Source organism: Bombus impatiens, unplaced genomic scaffold, assembly GCF_000188095.3.
Source record: "Bombus impatiens unplaced genomic scaffold, BIMP_2.2 scf_0321, whole genome shotgun sequence".
NCBI classification, from domain to species: Eukaryota; Metazoa; Arthropoda; class Insecta; order Hymenoptera; family Apidae; genus Bombus; species Bombus impatiens.
Genome location: NT_176740.1, coordinates 1,963,901 through 1,983,805, shown reverse-complemented (window position 1 = coordinate 1,983,805; position 19,905 = coordinate 1,963,901). Strand labels below are relative to the sequence as shown.

The 19,905-nt window shown below is 39.4% G+C and overlaps 1 protein-coding gene across 7 annotated transcripts in view; it reads left to right on the top strand.

Moving 5' to 3' along the window:
- LOC100749443 (protein sickie) overlaps positions 1-19,905 on the top strand; it is a 196,624-nt gene that overhangs the window by 92,567 nt on the left and 84,152 nt on the right. For all 7 annotated transcript variants that reach the window (XM_024367606.2, XM_024367604.2, XM_024367603.2 and 4 more), the window contains one exon: positions 2,024-2,187. In XM_024367606.2, coding sequence (XP_024223374.1) covers positions 2,024-2,187 — 164 coding nt within the window. The remainder of the gene's footprint in view (positions 1-2,023; positions 2,188-19,905) is intronic.

The following is a 19,905-nucleotide window of genomic DNA, read 5'->3' as shown; positions in this document are numbered from 1 at the left end:
ATAAGAAATCTGGCTGAATAATGGCGCGTGTAGGAGAATTGGGAAAAAGCCGGGGCTTCTTTGAGTACCTACGAGCCGACGTCATCGTTTTAACCAAATATTTACCGTTCACTGATGACGCGACCACGACCGATGCACCCAGTGTTGTTAACTTGCTGCAGACAAACCATACATTTTACGTTTCCACGAGTTACTTCTCAGTTAGTTTCGCGAACGCTGTGTGTCTCATGGGTTTTGCCTCCGGTGTCTTCCCTTTCCTTTTCTTCGACGTTTTCCTCTTATTTTATTCCCACGGAAGCATCTATTCTTCGTTGCGTTCTTTCACTCGATAAATAATTTCTAACCCACTTGCAAACGTATTTCTGTCCTGTTAAATACGCAGTATATACGCTGCTGCGTATAACAACTAACGAGAACATTGGAGCATAGTATTCGTTAAGTATTCGTTAGTACCCTATGAAAATTCCGATATATTCCTTTGTAATGCAGATGTTAATTGTTCTCGCGATAAAAGCCACAAAATTATGCGTGACGAACTAACAGGGCGGATGTGGCGGCATTTGAAGAGGTGAAAATGATTTTTTCCGCATTACTATTCGAGATACCTCGCTTATTAAAATTTGTATCACCCTCTCGTCACCGGGTTGCTGATTCAAAGAAGTTCTGCAGACCGATTTCACGGCACCCTACACCAGAACGAAAAGGAAAGTACGACGATGCTTCGAGGAGAAAAAAGTATTCCGTCGAAGGGAACGCCGTGTGCTACGAACGCGAAACGACCACCAACGAGACTCTCCCTCTTCGTGTTTTCGTTTACCAGCGTTTTCTTTGGGCCACGTTAACGCCCTCGTCGAGTTTCCTTCTTTTTTCCCCTGGCTTCGCTCTCTTTCTTCTCCCTCTTGTTGCTCCTTCGTCTCTTTCTTTCGTTAGTCTTGCCTTTTCCCACTCGAGAGCATATGATTTCGGTATGCGATCCGGTTGCACGTTTATACCAAAGCTACACCGATGAAGAATTTCCGTCGGCGTTCCAACGAGCTCTGCTCTAATCGTTCGGCCTGATTTTCCGTTCACGCGGCGCACGTGCCGTGTCTGAACACATGCGAGTATTATTCCCTTGCTAGCCAAGTGACGCGATGCGGTCGAGATTACCTCGGTGAGCAGAGAGAGAGTAATTAAGTGGCATAATTACCGGATGGTTATCTGTACTTCCGTTTCGACGAGTCGACGCGACGGCGTGAAATTTCATCGTCGCGTTACGCGTCGCTGCCGTAATGCTTTGCAGCTTTTGATGCGATTCGTCGGCCTGCTTGAAAAGCTTAAGTACAGCCTCTGGCCTTTGGAAAACAAACAGTTCTCGGAAAGGCAGTTTCGACCAGATCCGTGGAACAATAATTGCACGGTCAACAGTCGTGACCGTGAACGTGATGAAGCATCGTCGGTAGTCGCTTGCCTATCGTCAACTATCGTCATGGAAGCTGCTCCATAATCGTCAAAAGATACAAAATAGCCAAAAATAGGAGACAATCTCTTTAGCGCAGAAGGATGTAATTTGTAGAGTATGGTGAGAGAAGATCACCAATGCTTTAAGTACTAATTTTTATAATTATGAGAACCACGAGAACGAATCTGGTCTGATATTAAACACTTACGTTGAATAACTGAATCTCCACCCATTTGACGTTGAAAAATTTGAAGGTTTTGTAATTTCTGATGTAACTTTATCGCGAGAATCTTCCGAGTTAAATGCTCCTTAATCTTTTAAATTTCTTTCGGAGATACATCAATAATAATCGTACCGACGCGCAAGCGTAAGCAATTTCGCGACATGGTGCGTTTTTCATTTCGATGCAAATCAAATACAAGAACGGAGTTAGGTATATGATGAAAGAAGGAATGTTTAGGAAACTAGCTACTTACAAAGTAACAGGTACGACCATCGTTTGGGACCAGAAACGATTTCAGTCTGAATAACAGTAACGACCCCATTGGGACGATGCTTTCTAAATTGATCTCTTTGTTCCAGATTGCCGTCTCCGTACAATAAGCAGTCGGCAGTGGGTGGTGCAGGTGGCGGACCCGGCGCTGGAACGACGAGTATACCCTTACCTGCCACCGTAGCCGCCACCAGGAGATGTCCTCCAGACAAGGTTAGGCCCGCTCCAACGCCGACGCATCAATCACAACTCGGTAAGTTCCCTTGTTTCAAGCGGAAACTTTGCAAAGTATCGATTGGCTGTACGTGCAACAGCCTCGACGCGTTTAATTTCCCAAAGATGTCCGTGCATCAAGATTATTGAGCTTTACGATTACTTTAATTAATTACGAGGATAGGTAACATTTTGCTAGTAGAGAGTTTTTTAGTTAATTAACTTGAATTGGTTAGTTTAACGTCGATATATACTTTGCTCGACAAACTTTGATTTGTACTACGTTAGATGGTAATATGTTGACGTAACTAATATATTAAATTACGAAGTTTCGGGTGCACTTAAGACAACTTAAGCGATATTTATGGCCACCTTGGGATTTATAGTAGTCGCATACGTTACAGCTTCGTGATATAATAATAAAATATCATTTAAAATACGGACGACGAACTAATAGGGGAATTAAAAAAGAATTTGACACTTTGCACGAATGTTATTCATATTTTTCAGTCTTCGAATCGCCGTGCTTCCCGTGCGAGATAAATATTTAACAAATAAGATAGAGAAATAAAATAGAGGATTAAACTAAGGAGAAATTTGACATCTATCGATGTATTGAGAAGAATTATATGCATAAAAAAAATATAGTATTCGCAATAAAGCTACAATATATTAGAAGTTGCTTCTGAGGATAGAGTAGTGTCCTTTCAATGCGAAGGATTAGCAGAAAACAACTGTCTGGTCTGTATCCTCTTCGCTTTATTTGAAATATTTTCTAACGCCAATAAGAAGGGAAATTTTATAGTATTCCAATAAAAGTAAAGGTATTATCCTACATAAAAGAATATAAGATAATGCGAACGTTATCAAGAGTATTCGAAGTAACAAGCAGGGGAGAAAGAAAAAGTGAAAAGTCAAGATTAGATTATGCAAAAGAAACGACATTGTTTTTTCCAAGTCCCCCTCTACTTATGGCGCGAATTGCTTTTTATGGAAAGTCATTAGCGACCGAATATCCTGAACAGTTATCGCAAAGTAACATCCTGCCATGATCTTTTAGTGCCTGCAGTTTATCTGTTTCTGGCATTCCCTTTCATTTTCTCGACGCGACTGTCAGTTTTCCCCTCGCGATACTTCACGTTTCTCCTTTGTTGCTTCTCTCGCGATTGATGTGTCTAGCTTTCCACGTATTTGTTCGCGTCGAATTTTTCACCAACGCGATTTCGGTATATTTGTTTACGAGAAAGATATTTTATTTTAACGTTATAAAAGAAAATTCTTTATAGATTCAGTGAAAATACAAGAGATGTTTTTTTAATATAGAAAGTATAATCATTTTCATTACATTAGCTCCATCACAATCATCTATCTAATTAAAGTTGATTAATATAAGTTCCCTGAAACTTTCTCAAAAAGCAAAGTCAAATCGTATTATTTCTACATATAGTCTACCTAATCGAGAAGTAATTTACTCGTCTTCTTTCTTTAAAAATATATGTCCTTTATCGCAAATCTCAAATTCCTGTATCTATTCATTCTTTAAAATACTTTTTACGACATTCTTCGAAATGCATACATTACCGATAAGCGAGCGAATCTATTACTCGATCCAATGTATTACAAATCGGTAGTTCTATCGTTCGATTTTTTAATTAAAATTAAAATTTCACCGAGTCCCATAATTTCTACCTATACCGTTTATTAAACGCGCTTCAAATGAACGAATTTCTTAAGATCTCGAGGTAACACGTGGAATTTATTCTTAAAGACACAAAGGTTCGTGGAGGGTGGCAAGCGGCGCAGTAGATTCGGTACCGTGTTAAGGACACCCCATTAGCCATTAGTCCTGTGAATGGCTTTTAGCAACCCTTTGCGCATTTCTGGCTGCCACGAGAGATCTGGACCACCATGGAAACTGGCTTCCATGGGGTACGCGACCCTGTGTCCCTTTTAAATATATGAGCTCTCTTGTACGAACGTCGACTTCTCTCTCTCTCTCTCTCTCTCTCTCTCTCTCTTTCCTTTTCACCCCCATACACTCATACACATTTCCCTCTGTTGTATATACACATACGGTATTGCCCCCTCTATCGTGGTTACATGCACGCATATCAGTCGTTCTATTTCGTGCAAGTGTAGCTAACCGTGTTGAACAAAAGTGCGCCGTATCTGCACCAGTTTCTAACTGTGTTAGTATTTGTTGTAGCATGTGTATGCGTGTATATACCTCGGTCACCCTATTTCGTACGCTCGTGGCTCGAATAGCGTGTTCTCATCGTACTAACACGTATACATACACATCGCGGAACTCCGTTAGGTTCAGTCGACAAGTACGACTGATAGCGAGTACGCGTGTGTACGCGCTTGCACACGTACGTATTATGGCGGGTAACTTGTATAGACGATGATATTACCTACATCTATGGTGGCCGGGAGGAGGTAGGTAGCCCGCTACGAGATGGGGTGGCACCCCATAGTTTATACTTTACTCTCAACTCCCACGTTTCCAGGGCGGCCACGGGCAGATGTGCACGCCGATTTACAGTGGTCCTCAACCTACGGGTATAGTCACCCTGTTTAGCGCGAAAAAAGACACGACTGGTGCAGGTCTTCTATAATATGCGAAATATTACTCTGCGAAACGAGAGACTCGATTCGTTAGATAGAAATCTTCGTGGTCTTAAGATTAGAAAGGACCGAATTTGAATAGATTCTAATTCTTTTAAATCCAACAATGATAGCAAAATATTTTCAACGATTAAATATTTAAATTATACAAAGGAAGGGAGAGAAAGACGTTTTAATGATGCACGGGTAATAATTTCGCTTGATACGATACGTAGAAGAATATGTTATTCGTACGAGCGTAAATATATTCATCGTAATGGCCAAACGAGAAATAAATTTCTTCCATGAGGTAGAATTAATTTGCTTCTCGAGCGAGGCACAAACTTATGAAAATGACTACAGTCGACTACAATGGTCCTGACACCTGAATTAAACCTGTCAATTATTAACTTGTTCTGCGTTTAGTTTGCATAACATCTTATCTCGTTACACAATGCTCTGTAGTCGACAAATGCGTTTATGAATAAAACATATTCCGCTTAATGTACAATGCAAATTGATACAAAGAAATTTACCTCTTCGACAGAAATCGAATCACGTCCGTCGCACAATGGAAAACAAATTTCGAATACAAAACGTTTTCTAAACGCGAATTGCTTTCTTCGTGGGTATATAAGTTTGCTTACCCCAGTTGTTTACACGGTTGAGGATCGCTGGTAAGTTTGAAGGGGATGCAGTTCTCTCATATATATCGTGGCTGTATCAAAGCCAGCGTGTTGCGAGCGGCTGGATACAGAATGTCTTTCGGTTCGAAATAGACTTCCACGTCCTATAACGTGTTCATAATATATGTACGAGCACGCATAAGCGTGCGTACGTGCGTAGACAAGACGTGCCGTCGTTCGTGGTTTACGATATTATTTTAGGAGCCCTTCGTCGCTTTTATTCTTTCCTTTCCATCGTTCATCCAGCAAGCGGTAGAGTAGACGGTCTAGGCGACAGGCTCTACACGTCTAGGTCATGGTTTTGATTTATGCTGTTTTAGATGGGTTCTAGAGCGTTCTCCCTTGATAAGACAATTTCTGGAATGTAGGAGATGTATCCGCTTACGTACAGGAAGAGTAGATTTCCTAGAGAGATTTTAGATTTAGGGTTTGTGTTTTCTTTCGACGATGTATCGTGCTGTTTTCACCGTTATCGTTGTTTGCCTTAGATTACGGTTAGGTTGCTTAATTGCGGTATATCTAGCTTTAATTTGTCTCGTTTCGTTTCATTTCTATCAATCACGAAACAGGAATTGTTAATTCCATCTTCCTCGTTGATGGAAATGTTAATTGTGGTGTTTCTATCTGATCGTGAGTATACCGAGAAATTACATGGTCAGGAATATTTTACGCGACGCATGAATTAAACCTAAATAAGTATGTGTAGAGTAGATGTATAATAAAAACTTATGGCCCTTGAAACTCTGTTAGTTCATTCAACGGGCGGAACAGTAAAAATCGGTTGCCAAGAGAAGTTCTCCAACGAAGAAAATGGTAGATACGCTTTGTCAAGTGCTATTCAGCTGGCAACCGGAGAGAGTTAATAAAAACATTTCGATAACTTTCAACAACACACTTCCATCGGTTTGAAGCTGCTCGAATTGACGGTCAGATTGCATATTCTTGTATTGCTCTCACTACTATTCCATGTATACAAAAACGGAATACGTTTCTGCTGAAAAGAGTATTCAAATAACAAGATAGACATTGGAATATTCAAAAAGTAGTACTTATATATCAATAGAAATGTTTTACGTTTCACAATTTTTTGTCCAATACGTAATTATTGTAATCTTTAATAGACCCTTCTTAAAAAAAAAAAAAAAATATCGATTGAACGAATATGGAGGAATTTGTAGGCGAATGAATACTTTTATTTGATATTTGAATGTGATTGCAAATCGATTCAGTGGCGCGAACAGTCCGCTTGAATTAGAACCGAATTATCCTGCACGGCCCCTTCGGGAAATCTTTCCCCAGAAATCATCGTTTTCATAAAGCGGACGTTCGGCGGCGCAGTCGCGTGCAGTGACAGCTTAACTCCCGCCACCCCGAAAGCTCGATAAATTTTATGGCTGTTCTGTATCCGACTGCTGGAACCCCACCAACATCTTTTGTAACTCTCGTCTATCTTTCCGAGCCGAGGGTACAAAGTTGCAGCTGCTACTCCCTTTTCGTACGAAAAAAGTACTCTCGATTTTTGTTGTTTTGGCTAAAATAATTTAGCATCCCTTAGGAATAAGCAACATAAAAGATATTAAAATACCGTGTCGTAACTTTCTCGTTAATCGTTCGTTGCTTTGCTGGTGTTACAGAGTTCTATTATAAAGATATGAAAATTATTGAAATCGATGGCTTTTAATTAAATAGTGAATTTTCATTATCAACGTTAAAACCCATGAACATTTTTAATTCCGAGATCAGCATATTTACGTAAATAATTCTGCTACTTCAAACTTGACGTACGCTTCATGAACCTGCTGATATAATGCTTTATTGGCGGAAACTTACATCATAAATGAGCTTATGTACGTATATTCACCCACATGTGTATACGCTTATGGGTACATAAGATTACTTGCTTGGAAGCACATGTACATATGTATCAAATTCGTGCGCAGTGTGGTATTTACTTCAATTAGCGAAGGTATTACGAAGGATTACCAGAGGTCCAGAAATGAAATGCTATCGCACAGGCAAGCTTATTGATCAAGCTTACTTTGAATCCCCTAAGAAATCTACTATAAACAGAATCTGCATTGAAGTAAGAAGAGCAAATGTTTTCTCGCCGAAACGAAGTAAATTAAATCAGCTTAAAGTCATCTAATTTATCTTATTCCCACGTAAAATATGTACATCGAACGAAAAAAAGAGTCAAGGGCATTGCACGTTTTTCCGGCATGATGTGATCTCATCTTGCGACAGCTAATTCCTTAGGAATTCGATAAGGATGCTCAGGCGGAAAAGAAAAAAAAAGCGAAAGCATCTGCATTTGTCAACAGCTGGAACACTCGAATAATTGTAGTACTATCATTAAACAGCGTTGCTTAACGCGAACAGGAAGTGCCTATCCGCTATAAATGGATCAGATCGAATAGGTTTCGAGGTTCTCATCGTTTTATCCTTTGATTTAATTTTTTATACGAACTTTTTGATAAGAAGAATCAAGAGAAGAAGCACGATGAATATAATGGATAATATGCGTAATATTGTAGTGCCACGTTCGAATGAATAAAACTAGATGAAAATAAACGTGCGAAAATCAAACAGACTGAAGAAGAGCATGCATGCTCGTAGATATTTGTTTCAATTACAGTGGAATTACATAGAGTAAATCGTTTTTGCCGGCAAACGAATCCCTCGTTGGGTACGAGCTTAGCATAAGCCTTGTAATCCTGTAGGAATCTCCCAAAGAGACATCTTGGACCGCGACAGAGAACGAAGTGAAAAAAGAAAAACGGTCTCGTGTTCGTCAGTGTCGATATCGGCTGTCTCTTTCGTATCGTCTTTTGTTAGACAGAGAGGAACATAGAGACGAAGGGATATAGAGAGGGTTCAAAACGAAGAAGGATACGATGAGGGACGGTAAACGAAGGAAGAGAAAGGAAACGGGAGAGAGGCACCGAGAAAGACAACGAGAGAAAATTGAAGTCGCGAAGCACACGTAAGACCTGCACCCGGTCTTTAACCCCGAAGCACCCGAGAAATCAGTGGCTCTCACAACATTTAAAGGGATCTCGATCCACTTGCCGTGAAATTTGTCAAGATGGTTTGACACGGGATGGTTTATGGAACGAAATTCTGTTTCATTCCCACTGATCTTGAGAGATATTTGATAAAAATATTAACTGAAAACATTCCCCTTTTGAATCGCGATTTAATAGTACAATTTTACTGGATAATTATTTCACCCTCGTTTCTACCCACCAGACGATTTTTTCATTCTAGTAAATCACTCTAACGACGTATACTGCAGTCAGAAGATTGCTTGTTCGCGTAGAGGTCTGTTTGCTCTTTCCTTCTTTCTCAGTTTCATTTTTTATTGCCTTGCCGCTCTTGGCGCTGCACGCTAAATTGCGTACCCCGTTAGAGGCAATACGCGAGTGCACTTGGAGAGAGGGAAATATTTGTCATATGGCTCACTTTGCGCTAGTAAACGTCGTTTACGTAGAGAACCACTGACTAGATGCTCTAAGACCCTTAAATCTTTCTTTCTCTGTTTCATCTCCCTTGCTCGCGTTCGACCGAGTTAAAAATACTATACCTACTCGTGTAGTGCACCGGCTCAGCGCACAGGTTTTTGAAAATTGCCCCTCGATAACGCCGCTCTGGCCGAGGGGATGAAACGATGCCAGGTTCATGGCCAGGTTCTTTTTTTCAACAGAATCCTTTGTGATTGTTAAATGTGGTGATGAACCGAGAAGATTTAATTATCCTTCTAACTCGCTACGTCAAATATTCTTTTGTTACGACGTGCAAGAGAGTCTCGTAACTCGTGAAAGGGTTGGTCGTGATAAAAATCTGCAGTTGTCCTTGACGTTCGTGTCACGCTAGTTGCACCCACGCACATGAAAGCGTCTTTCACTTGTTAGATGTAACTTTATAGTCTGTTTATATTTAACTTTATAATCTACTCTGCTTTAAATTTAATGTCTCTGCGATTCGTTCTTTCTTAATGAAAAACTATTTAGTAGCAGCTGATCTTCGTTAAAATTGATGGGAAATTTCGAGACGATCTCGTACCGAGTAGTACAGATCTTTAAATTACATTTGCAAAATCTTGCTCTGTGTTATCATTGCGTGCGTACGTACCGTACGGTGTCCCGGGAAGCACAAAACAACTTACTCGTTAGAAACAAGAAGGGCAAGAATCATTCGCTTCCTAAGCGAAGAGAGAAAGGAGAAAGATCGCAGACCCGAAGAAACTGTGCTAATTATAAGTACAAGCTTTTTCACAGTTTAGCGCTCGTTATTTATTCGTTTTGAGTCATTCTGTAAAACCAGGAACAGTTCGTATTCCTCTATCTCCATCTGTTGGTAACGGAAAACCGGAAAACATAATCAAAGTAAAAAGCTAAAAATACATCACTTAAATACATACTTAATGTCAGCAATTGCTGAAACGTCTCTGCTAAATATACAATTTTTATCTCGCGTGCAGTGTCTGTAAAAAAATTGACATGCTTCCTTATTTTCCAATGAAGCGTTTTTTTTATCACGTTCTGTACACTTCGTGTTCGTAGTATCAAATATTTGTAGCCATACGAAGATACTGCTAAATGATACGAAATTTAATTCTACTTGGACCTAATTAACTAACTTATAAACGCTGTAATAAATACAACGATGGTAGGAATATTTTGCGTAGCCATCGTATAAATATACGAGGTAGTCTACCTAACTTTATCACCTGGAATATCTCGTTTGTCTTTGATAATATTAAAAAATGTTTCAGGTACATGTTGAAATGAAATCACATATTTTTTAATACGTTGGTGGATGCAGCTCGACGTTCTCTATAAAAGCTTGTAGCTTGAAGATTTTGTAATATTTTTAATATTACGCTGCATTAAGTATATTACATTATATTACATATTATATTACATTTTTAATATTACAGGCGAGATATTCCCGGCGATAAAGTTAGGTGGACCGGTCTGTGTATATATATACATATATGAACTTGTACCTATACAACTTGCTAGACTACCTAGAGTGTCATGGGAGATACTATCCTAACTATCATGCTAACTATCCGGGTACTTACTACCTTCGTTGCCAGGGTTTATACGGTTCTTCCTACAACCGTGACGCTTATTTAATCACGCGCTGTACGCGCATATAGATGCATTACTTCCTTCAAGCTATCCTTTCACTTGGTCATTTTTGCACGTATGCAGCCTTACAGTAGATTATCGCGATTTTTCATAGAATATTACGAGGTTAATCGTTGCTTCTTGCGCGCTAAGGGTACACTTTTATCGTTAACAATAAGTCCACCTAAACAACTGTAATCGTTTACTGGCCACTGCATGGATCTTTTTGCACCATGCAGCAATTCGTCTCATGATTTCTTATCAATATGGAGGAGCACCGTTAATGTCGTCTATGCAAACAAAAGCATAGCGGTGCACTCGATATCGACTGTGCATTTCTATTATTTCTATTGTTGCTTTCATTAGATTATGCACGCAACATACGCTCCTCGTCAGCATATTTATAGTAATCTAGGTTACCATTGAATTCGTTTACTTCTAAGGGAATGTATAATTTATTTTAGTCTCTCATCGGATAAGCTCGTAATTGCATATATATCTCATTTTTATCAGAGCTCGTTAAATAGCGTACAGAGCATAAAGGTAACCGCGTTTGACTTCTTTGATAAAAGACAAAGAAGCTAGGAGAAATAGAACAGAGCAGGAGACAGAAGATAGGAAACAGAAAGAGTATACGCGTAGACACCCTTAATTACTCAGATTTTACGTAAAAGTAACGAAACTTGGATAGTCTTTTGATCACTTTCCTTGCGATATCGAGTCATGCTCGTGATACTTAGCGAATACACATTGTATTTATAACAAAGTTTGGCTCCGACGCTAATTTCATTCTTCGCTCACGCTATTGATTAGAAAATATGCGTAGTTGTTCGATAGTTTGAATAACAAAATAATCAATGTTTTCCGTATCGAATAGAAGTTATATGTAATTATTAAATATTTGAACAAAACAATCAGTATTTCCTTTGTGACAGTATTTTTAATTACACCCTCATTGTACAGTAATTACTCTTACAGAATTACAGTTACATAGTTAAATGTTAGTTTGTTATTAAATTACTGGTTAGATAGTTCCCATTGATCCTCGAGGAAATTTAGTTTACGCACTGACCACACATCGTTAACCATTCGATAATGAAATACATCACTATCATAATTAACCGCATTGTTAACCTCGCAGCACTTGGCGCCTTCAATTTACTTCTACCTCGTTATCTGTACGCGGTTGCTCGTAAATCGCGTAATTCCATGTTCGTATTATCGCAAACGTCGAACGTATAGAACGTGGATTCAAGCACGTATGCAGTGAATAGACAGTAGAAGCACAATACGAGATGAAACCAACCATAATGTATTATACCAGGATCTCTATTAGAGAGAAGATAGACGGACGAGGCGGATGAAAAATGAAGTGGTATGTGTTGTAGGTTGAATAGCGCTAGCACCGCTGTTCCGGGCAAGTCTTTATTTCCCCGAACGTATCCCGAGAATGTGCTATGCTAAAAATTTGTTAGCAACCTTTTTCCATCTTCTGTTGGAACAACGTACAGCTTTTGTCGGTATATTTTATGTCCAGTCACTTAATCTTAAACAAATTCTGCTACGTTCTGTCGGTCATTTTCCACGCAATTATATTTTCCTAAGAATAAAAAATATCTTTACTATTTGCACAAAATATAGGAAACGTTTTATCGGTATGCGTGATTTCTTATCTCAATCTGACGTTAAATATCTTCTTCGAACATTACAAATCGTTTTTATTTATCAAAATAAGAAGATGATTGAGAGAAATATAATAATTCGAAGATTATTATTATCGAAATTATTATCAATGATACGGCAAATATTGAATTAAGCGCAGTTCGTTTAATAAAACCTCTTCGCGTTTACCGTTGCGAACCGGTACTTCGAATTTGACCGAAGAAACGTCGAATTATAACGCAGTGTGTAAATATTCCGACTACTCCACCCACGCTGTAATACATAATTTTGTTAGAAGGATATGTATAAATGACGTAATATAAAAATGATAATTGAGAAAATAATAATTTAGTAAATATATGGCAAGAATTTTTTTTATTTTGACATTCACTATTTTTATCTGAATAAGCGCGAAAATTTCTGGGTGGCGACGCGTGTACGAATTTTGCTGACGCGGGTTTCGCTCCCTTTGCTAACAGCCCCTGCAATAATCGGCACGTTGGCCTCCTGCGGGTCGTTTGTTATGCAAACAGACTCTTTCATTTTTTATCGAAGCGAAATCTTGACAAGGTATGTTCGATGAACCCGTATCGTCGAATATCAATTGAAAAAAATAAAATCGCTTCGCTGAATCGATATGCGATTTTTAAAGTTTCGTTGGATCGTCAAATTCGATCGTTGCTTACGAATTTGTAATCTGGTCGTGCCAAAAAGAAATATCGTTCGAAAGGTTCAAGTCTACTTGTTAATTGTTACGTATAATAGAAAGCAAAAACGAACATGTTTCAAATAGAATGATATTTATGTAAGTAAAATTAACCAATCACTTCTGATTCTTGAGAAATTATTCAAAATAATCATATAAGTAATATTTGGCCAACACTCAGGCGGATTGGTGCTCGCTGCCGCGTCAAAGAAGCAAAAAGCAAGGATACGAAAGTGTATGAAACGAGTTCGCGCCTCGTCGGCACGTCTACTCTCTTTGTTTCGACGAAAAGCTCGGAAGATCTCAGTGTCTTCTATGGTGTAGATTCGCCGCGACTTTTACCCTCGACAATTTCGAGCCCCCTGCTTTCGCGGCCCTTAACCTTTCCCATCCATCCCATCCCTGTACGAACACGTATCGCACGAAGTTGGTGCTCAGGTGCGTGGCCGAAGCTGGAGTGTCACCAAGAGGGAATACGAGCGACTTTCTAAAGACACAAACTGTATTGACAGCGCACCCGCTTTTCTCCTGGAAATACGTGCTCTCATTCGTAAAAAAATCCTATACATTATACGAGGAAAGCTGCGTGCGCGTTATAACGAGTGCTACCTTGATCGACAATACGCGCGTGCGCCAGTTTCACTTCGCGAATCCTATAATTGTGCAGTGCAGCATTCAGTTATTATATTAAATCTGACGTAAAGAAAGACTCGCAGTGGTTGATAATAAAAAAGAAAAGATAAAGTGGAATTAATACGAAGTAGTAATAATTTTTATATTAAAATTATACAAAATCTTCTTCTAAAATAATACAACTTATTTCGTTCAACTTTTACGAGACTAACGAGACAACACATACGTTTTAAGGCAAATTTCAAGAAAATTGCTGCACAACTAAATTTTCCTGACGCCATTGAAACCTACCAAGTGCATAACTCTAAATTTGAAGATTACGATGAATTTATATTTTTAAATAACAAATTTATTAAACCTTAAGTATACTATAGTCTGTATTATTATAACGCTGCGTGCATTGTTAAACAAACCTGGCTCGAATGGTTTAAAGGCACAATAAATTTTTATATCGACGGTTGAACAAATCTACGTGAATCAGCTATTCGCGACAGAAGAAAAGTATCGGTGAAACCTCGAAGCCAACCCTTGGCGAATAACGTTGACGTTGTATAGATTTTTCAGCGCATAGCAACACGCATCTTTCCACACGCCCGTTTCCTTTAATACGTGGCTCATATTCAGCCGCGTACCTACCGATACGTTTGTGTATAGATTTTACGCTTGCACGCGAACGACCGCGGTCTGTGTGCATTTGTGTAACACCGTCGCGATTCTCGCCGGTTCACCCCTCGAACCAGTGCGCAATCCCGCGTGCATTTATCGCATCCTCGAAAAGATGCGCCACGAATCAGGACTGTCGCAGAGGGTTCGAGGGCAAATGAAACGTCGGAAATAAAAATCAGTTTGACGTCGGGGCGGGTTGCGTTGACACGCGAATTAACTAAACGCGAGTTCCTTACTTTGCGGCGTACAGGGTACCGGGATGATAGGGAAGCAAGCACAAGGCACAAACATTTTCTTTTAGCTCTTTGTTCGGATTCGAGAGACAAAAGGTGAGACGTGCACAATGTGTTACTTCTCTATACATTTGTATTCGTTGTCGGCACATCGTTAATAATTCGTCGTGAAGCATAAACGTTTGTCTTGCATTACTCTCGTGCATTTCGCACTGTACAGTTTAGTTTACTATTGAAATAAAATACGAATAGAGAAAGTAAAGGTATGAGACGAAGGAATTGAATTAGATCAGACTAAGATGATTAAATTGCGATATAAATTCGTGAATCGTAGTATGAGCTCGTATCCATTGTCAGCACGTCGTTAATAATCTGCAAGAAGCGTAAACGTTTCTCTCGTATTAGTCCCGTGTATTTTTCATTGTACGGTTCAGTTTATTATTGAAATGAAACACGAGCAGAAAAAGTAGAGGTATAAAACGGATGAATTGAATTGGATTATAATATAAATTGATATCATGTTTCACTCGTGTTTGAGTTAACTGTTACGTTGAATTTGTGGTAACGCTCGTTCGCCTAAACCATCAGTTATCGAATGGTGGCCTCTCTTCTAATACGAACGATGTTCCACGATGATGAATGCGCTGCTTGTACGGCTGTGTTTTTGTATTCACGGAATGGTTACAAAAGAATGTTCTCGCCCTCCAATAGACGGTTTTATTTTTTAATTTCACCCTTTGTAAAGTATGAATGGGACAGCTTTTCTTCTATTGCTGGCGAGTTGCGTTTTATTTGACAGCATAGAAAGAGGTTTCCAGCTTTTCGTTTTAAAAAATTCCACATTTTCCATGAACAGGACAATTGGCTCGGAGTTGATGTATTCGAATCGATAGTCAAAAATTTCGACGTACATAGGAATGACATTTTGATTCGCTTTTTAGTTCAACAATTTTCCGCTGTTTTTCCTGACGATTTCCTGATGAAACGCACTGAATGCAAAGCATGCGTGCGAGTGTTCGATCAAACCAACACCTACAAACATCTAGGTGTCTAGCAAATACGTATGAATTTTTGTACAATACGACACGAATCTCGCAGCCGTCTGAAATTTAACATCGAATACGTCAGTGATAAAAATCAGTTCCTTTTCAGCGAAACCGAATATCGTCATAGTTTGGGATATGCGTCCTCTTTCACCGGGTAACAAACTTGATTTTACGAGCGTGAATGAAATCGTTTCAATTTTGTGTTTACGGTCGACGGTGTAGCCATATAGTTCTCGCGACACTGAACACGTGTTCCCTAAACTCCGGTAATGTTACTAGCGATGCCATCTCAAATTGAACTTATATTGATAATTTGTTAAACTACACGAGAGATCTCGTACCGTTTAATAATCCATTTATCAGTGGAACGAGAAAAAATTCTATTTTCTATTGAAAATTAGTTTCGTATAATTTCGCGTAATAAGAATTTCGTACCGTGTTAAGTTATATTAAACTTCAGCCACTGATAAAACTACAAAGGCGAACATCAAAAAGCTTCAATCTCGTGGCTTTCTTTCATCCGCCAAGAAATCATTCCTGCCACAGAATATTTGCAACATTTTTTCGTGCTACTAAATTTTCATAACCACGGCGTTTGCCAATAGGAAAGCTTGGTTCACAAGCTGCGACGTGAACGCGTACGTATATACGGAGCACGTACACAGGTCGTCCAGGATGGCTACGACGAAACGGATGAAAAGGTAGACACATAGAGAAAATACTGCAGGGCGAGGGCCAGAACTCTTTGAACCCTCTCTCTGTATTTTCCTGTAGCGTTCTTTCTCTTGCTTCTTCCATGTTGTCGTTTGCACGGCCTTTCGCTCTCTCTCTTTCTTGCTTTTTTCTGCCAGTGCTCCTCTGGTAGCTCTCGAGCGTCTACGGTTTTACTGGTTATACCAGGAGCCAACGACGCCGTCGTGCTGCATTTCCATTATCGAATTCCTCGCAGTCGTTCGTCGCCCACGGTCGTTTATGGTCGCGCGAGAGGGTGACATGTTCTGCGTAAGATTTATCCGCGAACGAAGTCACGAGGAAAGCTGTGCTTGTCATCGAACCGACCTCCAAGGTAGGACTTATTCCGCTGCATCTTTTATTTTGTCCAGCCCTCTTTCACCGATGCTTCCCATTTATTTCGATTACGCTTCCCTCTTTGTCCTTTGTTTACGTCTTATCTCACCGATGAACGCGTTAACCCTGCGAATGCTTTTGTCCGCACGAGTCTTTTCTTTTATTTCCTCCGACGTGCGCTCTGTCAAAGAGAAATTTAGATTAGCGAGTGCTACCGATATTCATCCTGTGTATGACTTTCTTTCATCTCGCTAGTTTTTACAAGAGTGACAAAATATAGCGCGTTTTTTGTGAATAGTCACATACGCAATTTCGTTTATTTGTTTATTTATTTTTTTTTTTTTTACGATTTTTTCTCTGTTGCTTCTCGAGTTGCGTCGCACGTGGAATATATACCTATTCGACGAACAATTGCCATTTGGTTCGCGCGTTCCCAATGCGTGGGATGTTTCGAGTGAAAAATGTGTTTGCATTCCTGACCATGTTCCACGATTTTATTTTCCTGGAAAAAAGGGTGCTGTCGCTGCACCGTTGAACGAGAAAAGATAGAAACTGGCGCCAAGGTTTATTTCTCTTGGTTGTCACGGTCGTTGTTGTGATTTTCTTCTTTCACGTTCTATTCTCGATCGCTATCTTCTGAACTACAAATATTCTGCTGTTCTTTTTCTTCTTTCTTTCTCCTTTTTTACGTCTATTCTATCTTGTACAGAGTCAGTCTACGCCTCGATTTTCCTACCACGTATTTCTCTTTATTTGCTCTTGCAAGTTTGTAGATTTTCAAATAACAAGTGCTTTCGCGTTCTCATCTTCTAGTGCGTATTATTTCACACATAGAACATCGATAATTTTGTGACAGCTAAAAAAACTCTGTGGTTGTTTAAACAAATACTCCTTCTTACCTTTAATCTGGCATTCCACGTGGAAATCTGTGTCCGATATCCTTTGCTCTTCTTGAATTCACCACTGTCGTGTTCCGTACTCAAATAGTCAACCAACCACTTGTAGATTCAATAGGCGAAATAAGGTGACTGTTTCGCAACGTTACGTGTACTTTCCTTTTACGAATTTTTACTCGCTTTTATTCCTTACTGCTCTATGCTTATACATTTTTCTTACGTTTAGTATTTACAAACCTCCCTTACAATTATAAAATTACCTACACGTTTCCGTAATTAACGTTACATCTTAACCATATTTTTAATGAATTCATTATGAATTAAAAGTCGTTGCATTTTGCTTTCGTCCACGTAAGGTAAACCCCTCCATGCTTCCCAACAACGTCCAACTAATTAACATTTAATTAGATTTGTCATCGCATAAGAGTAACATTAGATTTCGATGTTCTCGCTAAAACGCTTAAATCGAAAAGATCGTAGAAACAAAAGAGAGCAACCGAAATGGACGAAGTTGTAAAACTGGGTCAGTATCGTGGGACGAATGATCGAACTTTGAAAAGACGCGTGAACCTCCACTTGAGTGGCGTTCATTGGTATTTCATCCGTATCGCATTGCACTTCTCTATTCTTACCTGTGCCCACGTGCGAACGCAAGTAACCGCGCGTGTCGTGTACGCGTCAAGACGTTCTGAAAAGGACACGCAGTCGACACGTGTATCTGACAGAGAAGAGAGGGGTTGATCGTTGAAAAGCAGGAGATTCCAGGAGGGTAGCTCAAAGAAAGAGGGAGAGAGAGAGAGGTGGGCGAGCAAAGGGAGGACAAATAAGGGAATCTAGGAAAAAAGGGAGAGATTGCAATTTGCTGAACTTCACTGTGAAACGAGACAGCTGAGTGACGGCGAGGCTCGTCGTGCTTGGGAAAAAAAATCGCTGGCTGTGTTACGTCACTCCACCGATGAAAGTACATTCTTTTTTCTTTTCCTATCTGTCTTTTTTATTCTTTTCTTTTTTATTTTTTGTTTCACGACGCGTGATACGATTTTCGACGTTGTTTTATTAACGCTGAATCGAGTGGTGCACCGATAGAATTTGAATAATTCGCTGGAAATTATGAGCCGACCAGGGAGCGAGGAGTTGAGGAAACGATCGATAGCAGGCCAATCCTGTTTATCACTCCATTTATAATTCAGCCTTTAATTAGCAGCTAAAGCAGAGAATTTCATTTGTTATTTTTACCAACAATTCTTGCACCTGCCGCTATGTGCACCACAAATATTCGAAAAACGAAGCGGAGAGTGTTGCGAAATGTGGAAACGGCGCCCGACGTCTAAACTGCGATACAACTACGTTTCTTTTTAATTTAGAACGTTTAGATCAACCTTATTAATACAGAACTTTTTCGTCGATCCCTTTTATTTTATTCGATGAATTCATCTTGGCCTTTTTCTTCGATCTGCTGCTATCCTTCGGCAATTTCAAGAGGCTCGATTTGTTCGTAGTTCTCTTCAATCCTGCCATTCTAACTCGTTTCTTTCTGCATTCTTCGTACACGTCTCTTTCCGATCAGTGAACTTCCTTTCTTCCAAGTTGAAGCGTCGCTGCGATGAAAATAAAACTTGAAATAAAGAAGGTTTCTCAAAGGATGGGATATATATTTTCCGTTTCCTTCTTCTTTTTCATTTTTCTTTCTTTCTTTTTTTTACGAACCCAACGATGTATCCTGGACATTCATTTCTGATTTCAATGCGATCCTTCGTTCCTCGTGCTTCCTTTCAATTCACCTCGGCAAAGACCGGATATTCCTTTTCTCCAACTTATCGATTCTCGAGTTTTTCAAGTGAGAAATAGACGATAATGATCTACGTCCTCCGTTGCTGACCGACAGAATGGGGCTGCCGATTCGTTTGCTAAATTTATTTGCAAGTCAATGTTAGAATCCCACGGGATTTCTGTGATCCTCGATACCGACATAAATGTTGAATAAATAACTTGTACTCTACAGATATTTCATAAAACTATCTCTTACTTATACAGATGGAAGTTGAAAGGATAGCAGTTATTAAGATATCGATTGTTGTCAGAAGATATCTTCTGTCACTGTACGTTGCACAAGTTCTTGATTAAAGGGAAACTCGGTTAATATTCGTATTGTCCATTAAAATATCGAACATTAATCTACCAAACACAAATGTACGAAATCTCTACGTATCGATTAGAATTTCATGTCCCGCGCAATCTCGAAATCTTAATTCCACTGCTCTCGGTATCTTGTTTAATTAAATTTCGCTTCTCAGTGGTTAAATTCATTGACGATATTCCTTCGAGAAAGAGAATATTTATTCAAGATAACGAGGTATTATATCCCGATGGTGTGAGTAAAGACCGCCGCTAAGCTTTGATCCGGATTTTTCGATTTCCGC